Source organism: Battus philenor, unplaced genomic scaffold, assembly GCF_028537555.1.
Source record: "Battus philenor isolate CCGP_79_NKW_IND1 unplaced genomic scaffold, ilBatPhil1.0.hap1 SCAF_25, whole genome shotgun sequence".
Taxonomy (NCBI): domain Eukaryota; kingdom Metazoa; phylum Arthropoda; class Insecta; order Lepidoptera; family Papilionidae; genus Battus; species Battus philenor.
In genome coordinates this window covers 10951748-10971506 of record NW_027181688.1, presented here as the reverse complement: position 1 = coordinate 10971506, position 19759 = coordinate 10951748, and the positions used below count along the sequence as shown (strand labels likewise).

At 32.0% G+C, this 19759-nt stretch overlaps 1 protein-coding gene across 1 annotated transcript; it reads right to left on the bottom strand.

Moving 5' to 3' along the window:
• Window positions 1-3043: 3043 nt before the first annotated feature.
• On the bottom strand, window positions 3044-16939 carry LOC137924989 (uncharacterized). The gene is made up of 3 exons (XM_068768418.1): window positions 16827-16939; window positions 4577-4708; window positions 3044-3438 (listed from the first exon to the last, which is right to left on the bottom strand). Exons 1-3 carry the CDS (start codon window positions 16851-16853, stop codon window positions 3286-3288), a joined length of 312 nt encoding a protein of 103 aa, XP_068624519.1. The 5' UTR covers window positions 16854-16939; the 3' UTR covers window positions 3044-3285.
• Window positions 16940-19759: the final 2820 nt, after the last annotated feature.

The following is a 19759-nucleotide window of genomic DNA, read 5'->3' as shown; positions in this document are numbered from 1 at the left end:
CACATTCTTTCATTATTTTTCGAGTGTCACTTTAATAACGTGCTCAAATCACTTAAATTTAATGCGCTTTGATTGATCATTGTTTCAACTGTCAAAAAACGAATAATTTAAATATTTTTGGTTGCGTTCTGATGTATAAAAATAAGATTCCTGGAATATAATTTCTGAATAAAGATTTATTTTGCGAAATTATTGATATGGATACGAAATTTAGTTTTTTTTTACATCTCTAGGACAGACCAATGATCGAGTCAAAGTGTACGGATAGACGAAGTTAATAATAAAGTTAATTAAAGTTTTGTACATAAGGTGACTTGTTATCATATTGTCTGATAGAAAATAAATAATTTATGGATTTTTATATGTTGTTTTATTTAATGTAACCACCATCTTTATTGTGCGTGCGTTGGAACGGACGGCTGGGTTTGCGTGGGACGTCGTAAACGAACCCGCACCACCCGCATCTAGAGTGCATGCGCCGAGTGCATGCGCAGGATTCCTCCCTGCGTCCCACGCGAGATTGATCAAAATGAATAGATGGTGATTTTTCCCACCAGCGCCGAATATTTGAAAATAGAGATTCCATTTCGTGTCCACGCGCTCTCTCTCTCTCTCTCTCTATTTCTCTCTCTATTCGATTCTTCAAAGCTTACTTTATACCGATTGTCAAGTCTATTGTTAATATTCGAGTGAGTATTCTGGATCAATCAGCCCTACATCCCACTTCCTGTGGTCAAAAATAAAACCATACTTACCCACCAGTCAAGAAAGTTAAGCCCGTAATATAGTCGTATATAATAGTTTGTGGGATTCCTCCTAGGGCCAGTAGGTCTTGGAAATAATAACAACACAAAATCAGTCGACAAGCTTAGCCGATATTTATACAGATTTAAAAATATGAAAAAAATGTTCAACCTATAAAAATCATCAGTTGACAGATATATGGTAGATTAGTTTATTATAGTTGCTTTAACAGCATTATGTCCTGCCAATTTTATTGCGTGATGCCTTTGATATTTAATGGAATCAGGCGTTACCTTGCGGAAGTCCATCCTAAGTAAGAAAAGGACCAATATTTAGCCACTTCCGCACATGCAGTGGTAGTCGTGCAACAAAGTGCACCGCCCGCCAACCCGCTGATAAATGCATATGCGGCTAACAATGCAAATTACACAATTGCCACCGTCAAATCACTCAACACGTGTTTCACCCCTCCACGGGGCATTTTCAGGAGTTATGTTACACCGATTAGTGCCTCTGGTGATTTGTTGCACGACTACCACTGCATGTGCGGAAGTGGCTAAATATCGGTCCTTTTCTTACTTATGATGCCTTTGATTTCGATATAATTATTGTTCTTTAGACCAAAGTTTATTGGTAAACTTATGATCAATATAGTAAAAATACTTCTTTAAAGTCCATCTATACGAATTGCTATCAGCTGTGTTAAGGAGTTTGTGGAAGAAATGACAAAGACAATATATAGTTTTCTCTCACTTCAACAAATACATTTCATCATTATGTCAGTCGACCCGACCCCGTCGACTGCAATTCGTACGCCTTTCCCAAAAATTGATCTCCAGTCTTGCGCTACACGCATCCACCTAAATTCCGCTAACTTGACTGTGCAATTGGCCCATTTAGTGGGCGGCTTACCCAGGCCGCGTCGACATCTGCTATTTATAAATATATTTTTATGCTTCTGCCACAATCGCCAGATGTAATATATTAAAAACATATCAATAGTCAGGAGTAAGTCTTCAAATAAAACAAAACATTATATGCGAATAAACTTTTATTAAAAAAATTCTAGAATATTCTCTCAACGAACCAAATACACATCGATTCATTTAAAAAAAAAACTAACAATAAAATATCACAGCCTTGACTTTGAGTGGGAATTCTAACTTACCCACAAAACTTTAACATACCAATTTTAACTTTATATCTTCTCGATAAAGTATAATTCCGTTTGGCGAACATCAGAGACCTTTGTATATAAAAAAATTCCATATACCTTCCGTTATCAATGCTCAAGCAAGGACAAGTTTAACTGGATATAACTGGTTATAATAAACGTAATCTACATATATTGTGTCATGTAATGCGAGAAGGAAAGAATTGCAGACATTTTTAACATATGTATATAAGTGATTGATGACTTGAAAAATAATGTGAAGTCATCGTGGTAGAGATATGATACGTTTAATTCCAATCCTGCCTTAGCCCATAGTTTTCCTAAAAGATAAGAATTATCTTGACTTATCGTTGGAAGAAATATCAATACACGTAATATTTATTTTAAAATATTAATAAAAAATTGACCAAACACAGACAAGATGTCCGGTTTCATATTTAAATAAAACTGATGCGTTGGCTTACTATAGAGAGCGCTTTCATATGGAAAAATCTCAGAAAGCGAACGGACGAGACTTCGAAAATTAATCTGTGGCAATAGCCAATATATTTTACGAGTATTTATATGTAAAAATGAATCACTATTTCCTTTTGACACAATTTTAAAACGACTTTACCGATACAAAAGGCTATATTGCATACAGTCAGTCAGTTGCGACAGTTCGACGTGAACTTCGTACGTTTGACAGTTTGCTGCAAACTTCGCGCTTTCAGCCTACACGCATTAATTTTAAATAATCATTGAAAAGCTGCGTCGATCCGTGTTTTTCATCACAAAATTAAAGAATTTTTTAAATATTATTGAATAAGTAAATCGAGCACTCTGATATATTTTTCACATAATTTTTTTATTCCATTGTAATGCGTGAAATTAACTTCTGCATTGTAATGTGTGAAACTAGCTTCTGACAATACAAAGTCTAAAGTCTTTTTCTTACTATACTATCGTTACGATATTTTTTAAACTTTTATATCTATAACCCTGTGTATATTCAAATCAAATAATCTTAAAGTATTTCCAAATCTATCCATGTATGTATCTATATTTAAAAATGGATTTGTATGTTTATTTATTTATTTTTTGCTGGCGGACTTTGGGTTAAATAGATATATCCCCCTATCACGCCAGTGAAATACATATTATCCTATTTCACGCAAATTTAGCTTGAAGATGTACACATTAGGTAAGTGGTTAAAAATGTTCACCACTGTTAACTGTATTTCGATGCCGTATCCAAGTTTAGATGAACCGGGTATCATTAAAATTCTTCATACCTCTACTACGATAAAAATATTATATATACCTTATAATACGAGTAATTAAAAGGGTTTATTGTATTCGGGTAAAGATGAATTTATCTGAGTATTTCAGAAGGTATAAAAGTCGTATTGACCTCGCCCGAAATAGACGTAATCTGAACACCATTTTCTGGCCTGAAGATCTGTGGAACAGCAAGCAGGATACGCCAGCCGGGACTTTGTGAGCTTGGCACACCTCTGGCAGAGATCCAGGAGCTCGTCCTGCAGGATAAAGTATTTATTATTAACTGATAACCCATGTAGAATTGCTAGCCACTACGAAGGAAATACTTTTTGTTTTAAATTATTATTCGAGCACCGATTTGAATTCGAACGCTGTCATTGCATTTTGGTTAATTTTGAGAAACAAATACATGAGAGGATGCATGTCGTAGTTCAAGGTATTGGTCTCGCCTGACCTTCTAAGTGTTACGTTCGTAATTCATTTCAACCAGTTGAACGCATACCCATGAAGAAGATAATCACGAAAACCATTTTATCTTACCGAACTTCCAATGTTCTATTTTCAAATTCCGAAACCTTGACGGCATGGCGATTTAAATAATAGGATATTTAAATAATATAGGAATAAATATGACGTAATTTAATGTAAATCACTTCACCTTATTTCGAACATTAAATATTCATCATCACATAAGCCTTCTATATATATTTTCAGTGGCGTACCTAGGGGGGGGCGGTGGGTGCGGTCCGCACCGGGCGGCACTTACCTTGGGGCGGCATTTTTTATATTTACTTATAGTTGTAAAAAGCAACTTTTTCATTTCAAATTTATTTTCTTTCTTGAATAATAAATGATTATTATAAGTTTAATATTTGATTTATATAAATTATGATTAACTTTATGATTTCGAATATTATTCCTCGGTGTATATAAATGCATTTTAGTGTAAATTTTGGATTCTAATTCAAGAACAAGATAATATTTTTATTTTATTGTATTCATAAAATTCGTTGAATTCGTAAAAGGATCTTTACGACTTTGTTCGGCATTTTTTCCTAACTAAAATTTTTTGATGTCAGTTTATAAATGTCATTTCTTTTGAAAACTTTATATGATTACTTTGAAGTGATATATCAATATTTTTTTAAATCAAAAATCACTATTTGATTGACATATAATAGAAAGGGCGGCAAACTGGAATACGCCCCGGGCGGCAAAAGTTCTAGGTACGCCACTGTATATTTTAAACTGAGACTAGATTCCATCATCTTCCAATCAACCCAACAATAGTCGTCTATGCGCGTACATACCTTGTGCTTCAAAATTGCTTATGACCCTAGAACATTAACACCGGCTGCTATGCGCCTATTTAAATTACTTTTAAAATAAACTTACGTCAGTGTGACATTCAGCTGACTCTGTGAAAACTCCGCTTCCAGGTGCCAGCCATGGAGGTCTGGCATTCGTATCTCGAATGCACATGCCGATGATGCATAATAACAGCGACATATACAGTGTCGATCTGATCTGTGGACAAAAGAGATATTTTAAGTATATATGTCAAAAAATTGGATAATATTGTTGACAGGTAATAAAAACTACAAGATAATATTTAATTTTTACGACGGAAACTAACATAGGCTAGGGCATTAATCTACAGGCATTGTCTACCAGCTGGTAAGGCTATAAATGTATAATAAAATTCCCCATTCTAATAATGACAATTATTTCGAGAAGAAATTTTATTTCAATAATTTTCCCCTTTATTTTTAAATAACCTCTCTCACTCTGTGATACTCTTATAAATATGCCATGCATCGTCTTCTTGATTTTTGGTCACATTTCCCACAATAATACATTTTCCTTTTAGAGCAACTATAAGCTTGCAATGTTGGTATTGAGTTTGACCCACGTTTAATGCTGTAAATCATCATTGTTAACCCACATTGGTGATGTGTGTAAGATCTTCATTAAAGAAACTGATCGAGATCGTTTTAAATGAATTTGATTCGACAATAGATTTCTTTATAAAATATGGACAAAATTAATATTGTCTTGAAAAAATCCGTAAAAAATATAGTCATTTCTTTTATCGCAGATTGATGAAAAATAACCGGAATCATATTACAATGGCTGATAAGGACCCAAGTCGGCCTCTGCCCGATAGTGAGGCTATCGCGAATGTTCGTTAATTATCATACAACGGCTAGGGTCACCACCCCAACGAGTTGTTATGGGACATGACCGAAAATATCACGAAAACTTTCTTTGTTTATAGAACTGTGGTTACATTTTTGATTACTACATTATATAGGAATGTATTTCACTCCCTTATAATTTCTCTAAAAAGAAACAAATATTATTAAAGTGTGAAGGATTTTTAAATGAATATAAAGCTTGAGAGTCTCGAATCAATTTAGAAATAAGGACATCTGTAACAGCACCAAGTTTTAGCTTGAAGAATTGCTCGTCTGCATTGGCAGTTGGCGGAGCACATCGATCGTGCAACCGATGGTCGTTGGTTGGCCGAAAGGATCTCGAGTGGCGACCAAGATCCGGTAGACATAGGTGGACATATTTAAGTTCTTCGAACTTTAGAGGAGGTTTATTTCTTGCAGAAGGATTTGCATAAATGTGACTATAAAAAAAAACTATCCAAGTTTTACTTTTCATAGAACATGACATGATTGTAACCCAGGTAAAGCTCTAAGAATGCCTTTATAAAGGATCTACTATCGAAATCCGGAAAAAAAGATTACTTTACATTAGATTGCTGCGCTTCGCTTCCGGGCCTTTAAGGTACCGCAAACATCTGTTCTGCGCGCTATGTCAGTTACTTTAGATACTACATGTAAATAAAATAATGTATGTGATCAAAAAGTAAAGTGACATGGTCATTGAAAACTTCCAGAGATTAGGAAAGCAGAATTTTTTTTTTCCAAATTTAAAAAGGCTGTCTATAACATATACCAAGCGTCTATGTTCAAAAGTTGGAATATCAATTATCCCAGCCCTAATCATTTTAAAGGATGTTTTGTATCTTATATGCTTGGGTCGACATCATACTGTATTGCCTTTTAGCGACTTTTTTGTCAAAAACTCGACTGATATCATTCTGCAAGCACCGTATACGCCTAATTTGACTTCGTACGACCTCTGGCTACTCAGCAAACTCTAAAGGCAAACGCAAGCCTTCATCTCCGTTTCTTTTCGACACGATTGAAGAGATAAAAATCGAAATCAATTATTTTGAAGGCTATATCAAAAAAAGACTATTCCGTCTATTTCGAGGACTGGAAAAACCGTTAGCATAAGTGCTTTTTATCGGTCGGGGATTACTTTGAAAGACGTGCAATTGATTTGGAACAAAGAAGAAAAAACATTTTTAAAACAAATTCACATTACGTTTTGATCATAGTATTATTTGTCTATGGTATATGTTACTTTCTAAATTATTCTTCCCGCATACTTCTGGTCTAACCGATAAATAAATCTTCATGGACAATAATTATTAAAAACAATTTCTATTGAAACGCATTATTTGTGGCAAATATCATCTATCTATTGATTTTATTTAATTAGTTCAATCAATTAAAAAATTTATATACGTTATTTATTTCAAAAGCTAATCGATTTATTTATTATTTTTATTATTTATTATTACCTCGTATCCATTTCTGAAAAATGTATACAGCAATAGTTGATGAATCCGAAAGTTGCGATAAAAAAAAAAACATTAAAATAATTTGTTATATCTTGTTTATTAGATCGATATACTTGTTATATTTTTCCCTCTGAATTATTTAAACTACATACTCGTATATACAGAATCTGTTAAAAATAATATTTAGAAGAATAATTATACATTTTTTATATATATGACAACAGCGTTCTTTTTATGACGTTTTTCAAAAACGAATCCGTTTCAGCACCTTCAAATAATTGGCTAATCTTCTCAAAATTTGTAGTCCTTCTTGACGAATATGAACTAAAGATTTGTGAGTTACTGGTAAATGATAGAAGTCCTAATTAATACTTTAAAAATTCAATGTTAGTTGAAACATGTTTTAAAAAAGGTATTAAACAAAAAATGTACATTTTATAAAATCGGTTCATGTCAATTATTTACGATATATCGTTACGAGTAATGGTAGCTTATCGGTAAGGACTAAGACTTGCGACTGTTGGTCGCGAGTTCGATTCCCGGTATACAATCTTATGTAATTCATACTTTGTGCATTAGATATGGGATTGCCACTGCTTATAAAAAAGGTTTCAGAGGATTGGTAGCAGCATCATCTGCGTACCATAATACCAGACTTCGATCGCCAACTTGTCTGCCAAGTGTGGCGATTATAGTACATCCCTTTCATAGATACTTTTAGAGAAGACCTATGCCTTGCAGTGGGAGTCTATGGGCTGAAACGATATCGTTCTACTGAATAGTATTTTATATGTAAAGCGTATTTAAAAATGTCACATAATTATACAATATGAAACATGATTATATAATAGTCTCACCTGAAAACAATCAAATTACATTTAAAGTTTATTGTAAAGTTTCTTTTTATTTTATATATAGTGTTATAATCCTTCAAAAGAGGAAAATTTTGTAATAAATAATAGTAGTTTCTTCATATATATTAGGGGAACAGGAAAATAATGTCGTTCCTGTCGACATATTTTATAGAAAACCCGATTGATTTTTATCGCGCCGGCATTGATTTGTATACTAGATGGCAAAAGGTTGTTGATAACGAAATTGAATACATTGTTTATATGAAATAAAAACTTTGTAACCTAGTGAACTTTAAAAAGCGACGTTACTTTCCGGTCCTCCAAATATATACCAGATATTTGCATCAAAATCTACTTTTTTAAAGTTAACTAATCTCTACTACTATTACAAAAAAATAAAATATAAATAAAGGAAGTCTATACATAGAAACATGCAATGAGAAATACAACAGCGAATAAATTACATTGTTATTAAATTAACCTAATTTTTCATTAGGGTATCAATAATTCATTTGTTAAGATAAACAGGACGTCTAATAAATCAAAATATTGTCCACTAACGTCACCTTGTCAATTGATGATAAAACAATACAGTGAATTGATCGTGATAAAATTTTACTAGAACACAACTGGATGCGTGCGGCCGGGACGCAGTCAGAAAGTGGGTCAGTAATGACGACTTTTGTTTACTATGATCGGACAATATATGCTATGAAGTACTCAAGGGCTTACGTAATATGTTTGTGAATTGATATCTAACTCTAACTGTCCATTGTTTTAAGGGCGACCAAATAATTTGTAACAAATATTCATCACGTAAATATATCTATACATATAAATAAGGCATCTGTTTGTCATATTAAAACAACATCTTTTTACTACATGCATGTGAATATATATCTAATATATAAAATTCTCGTGTCACGGTGTTCGAACTTGAACTCCTCCGAAACGGCTTGACCGATTTTTACCAAATTTTACATGCGTATTCAGTATGTCTGAGAATCGGCTACTATCTATTTTCCATACCCCTAAATGATAAGGGTCCACCCCTAAATTTTATTTTTAATTTCTTAGACAATTTTTTTGGTTTTTATTTTATTATGATACAGCATACAAAAATACATACAAACCTAAATTTTCACCCCTCTACGATCAACCCTTATCTTACATTTGTTAATTAAAAACTTTAATTTTTTTGTAAAACAACGTTTGCGGGATCAGCTAGTATAATATAATACGGTAGTCTGTATGTCGGTTTGTTTCGGCTAATCAATGAAAGGATTTTTACAGGACTTATACTGGCAAGTAGCTGATGTAATAAGGAGTAACTTCGTCGATTCAACCCGTGGATATATACGATATACGATAATCGCCATGCTTGGTAGATGCGTTGACGATTAGTTTAGTTTACGGTACTCAAAGGATGCTGCTGCCCATCCTCTGGAAACTTCTTTAAGGAAAACGCACAAAGTGCGAATTATACAGGATTACATCTCGGGAATCAAATCCGCGACCTACGATCACACGTCCTTTAACATTGCCCTTGAATAACTTGGGCTACTTTTATTTTATAAAAATATTTAGGTAAAAAAATTAATGAAATAATTTTTTTGGTTGTTAAATTCTACTTGACAAAAGTCGCAGGCGCAGGTAGTTAAATATAAATACGATGTCGTGATTGCGTTGTAAAAGCAGCGGTAATTATTAACAATTAAAACAAACTTAATTAGCAAACTCAATGTACCGTGGATCTTTGTTCAAGATTTCTCTACGAGATCATTTAAAAAATAAGACATAACCTAGCAAACTATTAAGTTGTAGTGCGAGTGGGAAGGCCACAGCGTGTGAGTATCGGAATGGAGACCACTTATGGGCAAGCGCAATGTAGTACAAACACCGACATGGTGAACAAACGAACTTATTAAAATCGTAGAAAAATGAATATAGGAAGCTTTCAGACGGTCTTATTGTAAACTTATGTGGACAAAAATTTTAAACATAGTTAACAAAAATATTTAGTATATTATCATTGCATTATTTATTACAAATAAAAATTTTGATTTTTCTTCGAAAGTGTTTTCGATACATTAATTGCCAACACATAAACTATTTAGTACTTTCATTTGCTAAAGTTTTTACATCCATAAACAATCACCATGTATATTAAATCGTCATCAAAATAAATATTATTTTTAGAACCTAAACGAATCTCACCTAACCTAACCTCACCTCAACCTCACCTAACCTAACCAAATTAATCAATCCTCGTGTAATGTAATAATAGGTAAGATATATAAAAAAAAACCTAATGATAATCAAAGTCCATCGGATTACATACTTGTTGGCATTCGCTTATCGCGCTAAATCATCAAAAAAATTATTAATAATAGCTTCTATAGACTTTGTACCGTTAAAATTTATTACCCTTTCGCAATCGGATTGAAAAATCAATTGATATAACATTTTTCAGTTTAATCTCTTTACTTATTACTTTGGTATGAATTAATTCATTTTGTTGTAAATACGGACCGTCGCAACTATTATACGACAATATACAGGTTGATTTATTATAGTTAAAGGCTTTAAAGGAGTGAACAAAAAACTTGAAATCTTTACACCAGTTTCCAATCTGCTTATAGAAAATTATCACACTGAAATATGTAACAATAATTTATTTGTTTTCTTTATAATACGACAAGCCAATAACTTCTGAAAGTACAAATAACTCTGCAGAGATTATTAGAAAACAATAATTAATTTTAACATATAGTAATCCGAGTTTTGAAATCGCTTTTTCTGATTCTATTATCATTAAGTTATTTATTTCTGAAACCATTCATCAAATGACATAAGTGAACCATAAATCCAGCCCTTTAAACATCCTACACTAATCAAACTTTATATATAATAATAATATTATATTACGTATATATAAAAAACATACAATGTATACTTATATAACAGATACATAGTTTACCTTCACAAAATTTTGTTTATCCGTCATTAAAGAATGAAACATTGGAACCGATATCTAAATAAAAACATTCAGTTAAAATTAAACATTAATTAGTGTTTAATTATATTTGAATTGTTTATAATAATATAAAATTTTAATTATTTAAATTGGCCACATGTGTAAACCCACGGGTGCTTTACAAGCTGCGGAGACAAGTAAGCAAGTCTTATTGCCCAGCGATGGACGCCGTCGATATCATGATGTTGGTAATTGAACAATATTACACATATTCTATTTAAGGTAACGGCATCAGTAATTAACCACTTTAGAGTGCTGCTAAAATGTTTTTTTATTGACCACATACATTTCAATTTTAGAATATCTAAGTGGGATGTTTAATATATAAGTGGGATGATTAAGTTTTGCTAATAAGTCTTTCAATTTAACAAATCATAAGCACTTAAAAATTATTATTAACTACTAGTACATGGCCAACTACTAATGCCCTTACCTTATATATTCATAATACGTATATCAATATTCCTGTCTTCATCACTATATATAATTGAAATTGGGTGATGATTTGAATAACGTTCACTCATTCTACCTGCATCCATACATTTAAAAAAAAACAGATTAAGTTCATCTATAAAGACAGGTTCTTAACGTGTTCCTGACTCAGAATGATCCATAACTGCCTTTTATATTCGACACATATTAACTGAATAGTTATATTCAACAAAGACAGGAGTACATAAAACTAGGTTCAACCAAAAGTCATTTTGAAATATTTTTTTAAATGCAAGAAATAAATAAAAACCAATGTTATTTTATTATTTATAGTATTTTTTCGGCCTCGTTTCAGCCCATAAAATCCCACTGCAAGACGTAGGTTTCCCCCAAAAATATCTATTATCGGATTTACCATAATCGCCACGACTAGCGATCTAAGTGTTGTAATATGGTACGCATGGACGCTGCTGTCTATCCTCTGGAAACTTGTTAAGGAAAAATATTACAATCCTATATATTTAATGCACAAATTGTGAATTAAATAAGGTTGTAGCGCGTTAATCGAACCTTCGCGCTACGATCGCAAGTCTGTCTTCTACCGCTGGGCTACCACAGTTTAATATTCTTTTTTTCATTTCGTATTTGCTTTGTAATTGGTTGTAAAACATTCACTAGAGTAATTGCGTCTATTTCACAATATTAAAATGATGTTAAAATTACGTTAAAACAAGTGAGTGTCTCCACATTAATTCATTGCCAAACTTTTATGCTAGTAACAGAAAATTTCTGCGAATAAGGTTAACAAAGTTATCACTAAAGAGTAAAAACCTCATTTAAATTAGTGAAATTAGATAATATATTTATAATTTACTATGTAAATAACAACGAGCAGTTTTAGCACAGCGTTAGAGGACTAAGACTTGCGGTCGTAACTCTCAGGTTCGATTCCTGTGATACAATCTTATGTAATTGATATTATGTACATTGCTCACCAAAAAATTTCCAGAGGATTGACAGCAGCATCCTTTGCGTACCATTATACCAGATATCTTTAGAGGAGTCCTATTGTTTGAAGCAATGGTGTATAAGCTGAAACGATGACATAAATATAACTGTTTTTAAGCGATCTTTTAAAAACATTGAACTTCTAAATAATGTTAGAGTGAGTACACTATCTTTGTGAGAAACCTATAGATACTACTAAAAACCGATCGATCCAAACTTTCATCACCTTTCAAGCCATAGGATATTGCCCCTCAAATAAGGACTGGCAAGCACACTGGTAAGCCTACATTCAGCATCTTCCAATAATTTTTACAATGTCTGCTGTCTTTGTTTAACAAATGTATAAAAGCTAAAGAAGGAAGAAATAAAAATAATAAACATGGAATTGTAGAACCCCGTAGAGAAGATGAAGGAAGTGAAGTGATGTACGGTAGGAAGGTAATTAAAGGAACGACGTTGTGAAAGAAATTAGAGAAAAGAATGAAATTCATTGGAAATGAAGAAAGATGAGAATGGAGATAAAAAAATACTTGGAAAATTTATTACGTAAATAAAAACCACGTCCGACCATAATAGGTGCTGAAAGAGAGCTTTAAAAATTGTAGCCTTAAAAAAACTTTGGCTGTTTACCTATATAGCCTTTTATAGCCGTTCCGTAAATTCGTATCTACGGAACAGCTATAAAAATTCTGGAATATATTCCAGAATTTTCGACCTTAGAGGCCATCCACTGTTAATACAACTTATTTTTCGTCTCCTGCTTGTTTTGCTACAGGGACATTACAATGCGAGTGTAATTTTAGTCATTATTAATTTTTATTGCTCTTTCCTATTTCTTCCTCTCACAATTTCTTTAGATTTTTCCTCGGATCCTTCTCAAAATCTTTCATTCTTTACCATGTGATCTTTCATATGACTCTTTCGACTTTTCCGCCTTTCTTTCCTCGTCTGCATTCCTAATTACATTGGTTCTTATTTCGCTGCATATAATTTTTTGTTTTATTTATTTACTCTTTTTGCTTATACTTTTTATTTAGTTCTTTATTCAATGACACGGACAATAGACCTTACGATTTTTATTTTTATTACCATTTACGTTTTGTTTGCTTGTAGTCGGACTTTAATCGACCCTTTCTATTAACCCTTCATTTTGTTCCTAGCAATGATCTGCGAAATCTCAGAAATGTTGGACATTTGTCGTCTCCCATGAAGGAGGCGACATTTCTGTCACTACAAGTTGCCAATCCGTTGATATATATCTGTTACTTTCTTTCGTCTATGGATCTCTTGATCGATATGAATCGATCTCTTGGAGAGAGACTAACATTTAGAAAATAGAATTGAAAAAGGTACAAGTATCCTGCGCAAACATAGGACCCGTCTTGAAGATATAATCTCCAGAGCCCTCAACTTCTAATCTAAGGCCTAAGTCGGGGAAGCCCCGGGGTTTAGCAGTAAAAGGTCTAAGCCAGTATTTTCGAACATTTTTTGTACCATGCCCCCCATTAAAATTATTAGGCTCCCCTATGTAACATGTATAATTTTTATATTAAATCGAAAGATCTAAACTCGTGTCCGGTAACTTTTCAAATCGTCCCCCTTAATAATAAAATAGCCCACCTATAGGGCGTGGGCCAACGTTGGGAAACACTGGTCTAAGCGAAATGCCTTCTGCGCTCATACACATCTAATCTTTTGATGAAAGTTTTAAATGTCATCGGGCTTACAATGTTCTTTGAAGTTTAATCAATTAACTAAAAATATTAAATTAAACTTTTTTACAGTAATAGTAAAAAAGAAAAATAATAGAAATTATAAAAAAACTACTTAAATTTTAATATATAGGTGATACTTGGAACCGGTCATTGTGTCGATGTTTGAAAGAAGCCTATGTATTGCAGTAATCATCTATTAGTTAAAATGAATGAATGAATGGAAACAGAATGATAGGTTATAGATAAAGGCTTTATAGGGGTGAAGATATAGCTCTTTCGCTGTCAAATAATATAATGTACAATCTATCCAAAAATTATTTTTTTGTATTAGTACATTTTAAAACTAATTATTGTTGTCTGTCCACGCAGAATTAACCGTCTGAAGTTATTGACGTGTCATATTTCTATAGTTTCAGAGTGATCACTTTATGCAAGAACATACTTAGAAATCGATGTAAGAGCATTAAAGATGTTTTATGACAAATAAGCAATACATTCACCCCATTAAAACCTTTTAAACCGATAACCAATCACCCTATACGTATATTTATTATATAATTCATTAGCAGACATATAGCAGAAGGAAGTAAAGAAAATCAATAAGTTCATAGACGCCCACTGCAAGGCATAGGTCTCCCCCTAAAGGTAACTTTGGAAGTATATACCATAATCGCCACGTTTGGTACTCGAGTTGGCACTCGAAGTGTGGTGTTATGGTTCATAGAGGATGCTGCTACCTATCATGTTTAAACTTGTGTGTGAGTAGTGGTAATCCTATGTTATTAATGCACAAAGTGTAAATCATGTAAAAGTCTTATATATGTATGTCCAAGGAATCGACGCCGCGATCGCAAGTCACAGTCCTTACCGATGCGCTACCACTGCGTCGCCTGCTTTTCAATGTATACGCATCACAAATGTGAAGAATAGTGTAGATCTAATTAAAACTAAAAATATATTGATAATTACAAAAAAACTAGTTTTTGACAAATTCCCCTTATTATTTGTTAGAAGAATTATAAAGAAAATATGAGATTTATTCGAATCGGACAATTTTTAAATGCTTTCACAATATATATATATATATATATATATATATATATATATATATATATATATATATATATATATATGCAAAAAAAAAGAGATTTCGACGATTTCTATCACACAAAATTTGGCTCAACTTGGTAACGAAAAATGAAGCAAGTGTTCATATACTGATAGAGATATTTGGTAATATAATATACATAAATTTATATATCACATTATTTACAATACATAGTCTACAGTTAAAATAAAATATTTTTATGTACTAGTGTGATCAAAAACAGGTGAAATTTTCATTTAAAACTCCCGGACATTAGGAAGGCAGGTAATTTTTTTTCCTGGGGTGATAGAACTATCAATAACATTTGCAAAGCGTATCTTTATCAAAAGTTAGAAAGTCATTTATCACAGTCCAAACTATTTTGAAGGATGTTTTGGATCTCAAGTACCGATCGGTGTCAAAATCGCTTAATTTTTGGAAAATATATTGTTCCGCAACGACTGTATTCGCCTAATTTAGAACCGTGCGACTTGTGGCTATTTCGCAAACTCAAAAGGCCAATGTGGGAATGCCATTTTGAAACGATTGAGGAGATCGAATTGAATATTTTGGAGGTTGTACCGGGAAAAGACTATTTCGATTATTTCGATGATTAGAAAAAGCGTTAACAAAAGTGCCGTCACTTTTTACAGCGGACGTCACTTTGAAGTGGATGAAATTTATTTCCGAGAATAAATAAATAATATACATTTTATTAACAAATTCAACTTATTTTTCGATAACACTATACCCGTTGAGTTTCATTCCAGTTATTCTCAGATCTGAGGCGTTTATTATTTATAGATTCGTCCATCTTATATTGAATTTTGTAATTTGAATAAATAACTTATTCTTTGTCTTTCCAAAATATCATTACCAAAATTTGTTTACACGTTACCATTATGAGCTTTACTAGGGCATTCCTATTGCTCCGGAGTTTTAAATATACAGTTCACTTTATTTTTGGATCACAGTTTTATTTTTTAAAGACGTTAAAATCAACACATAATTTCCTAGACGTGTTCTATGAAGTCATTTACACTGTAATAACCCTTCACACACAAATGTTCTTCGACAATACTTTTATATCTATAAATAGCAATATAAGCTTTCTGATTATCTAGGATTCTATAATAAAAACTTACACATTGATGATAGAAATATATATTAACTAGATGAAGTTGAATCCTAAGTATACATAATTTGGTTTAGTTTCTGATATATATCACACTTCTTGGGAAAATTCATAATGTCACGTATTGAGAAGCAATAACTGATATTTGTATTTCTTGAAACTACTCTCTTAAACTTTTTGCGATCAAAATATAAATAGCGCGTATAAATATTTTATATAAAAGTATACTGCGATTTCAAAAAATAAGTTAATAATTTTTAAATAGAGGTGAAGGTATAGCTAATTTGCTACCAAATAAAGACAGTCTATCCAAAAATCAATCAAAAATAATAAATAACGTAATAATATAGTAAGGAAAAGCTTTTTTTCAAAATTCGGATAACTATATACTTAAATAAATATTTATTTACTAGCCATTCTTGAATATGACCTGCTGCCTACTACTGCGAGAAGTAATTGTTCCGTCGAATTCTAATTTTTTTTTAATTAATGTAACATATTTCAGAATGATCACTTTATTTGTGTATTTTAATAAGATATAGAATCTATTTTAAGCCTATATATATGACAGATATGTTAGTAAAAAAAAACTGTATCATATTTATTTACATTAGTTGGTTCACAAACGGAACTTGCTTGTAATAGATAAGCGATCGCCTAGAAACAGACTGTATTAAAAACAACAAAGCAATTAAGATTTAAAGTACACTCACCGAAAACAAAAACATAGATCGGGCCATCCTACACGTGAATACACTTCCTCAGTTGACACAATAAAATTTGAATACCAATTTATGTCTGTACGAAGCGGTTTACCCAATGCGTATGGCAAGAAGACGGTAATGTAAATGTATGGAATATATTTATCTGTTATTCATTATAAACACCGCAGTCTCGCGTGTTGGAGCAGTGATTTAGATAAAAATTAGGGTTCTGCAATCGCTATAGGTGAGGTGTTATCTACGGTAAGCCGTCACTTAGTTGGAACACTCTCAACAATCTGTTATGAAACGTAATAATCATATCACACTTTAATCTTTAATTATACATAATTAAAAAAATTGTCATCGGCTATATATATGTTTATGTTACATATACATATAGGAAAATAATAATTCGGAACATTATTGTAGAAACTATTCCATCAAGGCAAACGATTTCCAATCATGTATATTGGAAATATTCCAATAGATATCGAATGTACTTATAACCGTGAACGTCCTATAACTAAATAGATGATAATTTATTTAACAAATTTTTAATTATTAGATACATTATAAACAACCCTGGTAAAAAAGAAAGTAGTTGGAGAAAAATTACATTTTTTTATAAAACAAATAAAAAATGCAAATAAATATTTTCAATAGATAGATGCCCACTGCAAGGCATGGACATCCCTTAAAGATATATATAGGGGATATACAATAATCGCTATGCGTGGCAAGCGGGTTGGCGATAACAGTGTGCTACATAGGGAACGCTACTGCCAATCCTCTCGAAACTTATTTTGCGTATAAGCAATCCTATATAATTAACGCATAAAATGATAATTATAGAAGACAGTGTCTCGGGAATTGAACCCGCGACCTATGATCTTAAGTCTCAATCCTTTACCACTGAGCTACCAAGGTTCAGTATCAAAGTATCTTAGGAAATTCGTGGAGTTTCCTTAATTTTAAGATATATATTGTACTGTATTTTCAATGTTAAACTAAATTTCTTGTGAAATCTCTTAGAGGGAATTTAAAAATATATTTAAATGAAAGAACGTCTTTTTGGCTTATCTTGTCCAATTTTACAAACAAAATTCATGATTTTTATTGGAAAAAACTTCGAAGCAAAAATTTGAGATCGTAATAATATGATAAATATAGACTGAGTCCTATTTGTTGCGCATTTCAGTAATAGGTATTAAAAACAATTCGTGATATGGCTTGACCCATGACCTCCATCATTTAGTATAAAGTTAAATTAATACATATATAAATGTATATGGCAGATATATCCGCGTGTATCAAGTTCGAGTGCTATTTATGTATGTATATATAAATAAACGGTTGAATTTACTTCTAAAACTTTTATAATACAAGTTGCTTAACAAGTTTTACCACTACGACAATCGCCAGCTATCAAAATTACCAGACGTCATTAGATTTTTTTAATATTGTTGCTAAAACTAAACTCTCCCACACACACACACATATATATATATAAATATTTGCGTTCTTTGACCTTTTTAAAATCTATAAATAGAAGTTCTACCGATCGGTCACCTACCATAAAAAAGTAAATACCAGAAGCAAAATTAATTTAGTTCACCTAAGACTCGACTTCATACATCGGTTAACGAATCATATATCATATAAGGTAAGTTTTTTAAAAAAATTGTCAAAGAACGTTTGTGAACTAAGCGATTCTAAGCTGTAAATGATTTTATAAAAAATAGCACGCTAGTTAACTAAATCATGATTAAAATTTTTTAATTTTTTTTGAAAAATAAATTTAATCCTATTAAATTTCTTTCGTCTCTTCCTCTCCGATTGTAGGTAATTTTGTACTAACCGGTTATAGAATTACTTTTTTATTTCGCTTATTTATATTAACCAGGTGATATATCCATAAAAGGAAACAACGTAAGTACAATATCGAAGAGTGTTTTTTTAAAAACAAAAAGTAATGCTGGAGTGCATCTCTATATACACAGTATATTGTAATTATTATAAAAAAAAATTATATTTTTTTCGTATAACAGCTAACTTAATGCCAGAGCTATCTCTGCCAGAGATAAATTAATAAAGGTAGGTATGAATACAGTATGATATAAATAAAGCAAAACATATTTCATGCCTTATACTATAAATATAAAGTTAGTATGTAACATTGCGCCTCTGGCCGGCAGAAAGGCGCCTTTAGTTTAATATTTAGTGGACTGTGACATGAGGGAATACTGCAAAAAAACTCGTTTTTAAATACCGTAAATACCCAATAAAACAATTTTTATAGGCTAACTAACTAGACTATGTTATGAAGAAGTCCCTACTTTCATCTACTCGGGCCTTTGCGTTGGTGGGAGAGATCGCTGTCTTGTTATTTTGACGAATCTAGAAGCAAGACGCCGGGTGAGGCACACGGAGGTGCATCTTCACCTATGCCTGCTCCACGCAATGTCGTAACAGCGTTATTCAAACCTAATGTGTTTTGTATTTTAAATGCATCTTATTAAAAAAAATTATCGCAATTGTTAGTCTGAAATATTCTTTTTCGATCACCGATCATCATCAGATTATATTGAATACGTGAGTAATTTAATGACGTCAATCCTTCACGTGTTAACTTTCATAATTGGTGATACCACTTGTTTGATATTTCGTAATTCATAGCACATCTTGCTACATTACTATGTAAAAATGTAACACGTAACACCTCAGTGATCAATGATAAGAAAAATTCGATGAAGTTCGCATATCGTATAATATATGACTTTTGCAGCTGACAGCCGATCTGATAGGACGTTTTCACGTCTAATTATTGTATAAACATGCATAATTAATTCAGAAATTAGATCTTCCGTTTCTCCTTCATTCATAAACCTTTACATTTTTACCTATCGTAGCTACGAGAAACCTATATTACTGAAAGCAAAAGG

What these genes read in the sequence shown, in the direction of transcription:
- LOC137924989 (XM_068768418.1), bottom strand. Translation starts at nt 16,853, where the DNA reads ATGGCCCGATCTATGTTTTTGTTTTCG. An exon ending in GATCTATGTTTTTGTTTTCG is followed by an intron (nt 4,709 to 16,826) that starts GTGAGTGTACTT and finishes TTTTGTCCACAG; the next exon opens with ATCAGATCGACACTGTATAT. An exon ending in CAGCTGAATGTCACACTGAC is followed by an intron (nt 3,439 to 4,576) that starts GTAAGTTTATTT and finishes TTTATCCTGCAG; the next exon opens with GACGAGCTCCTGGATCTCTG.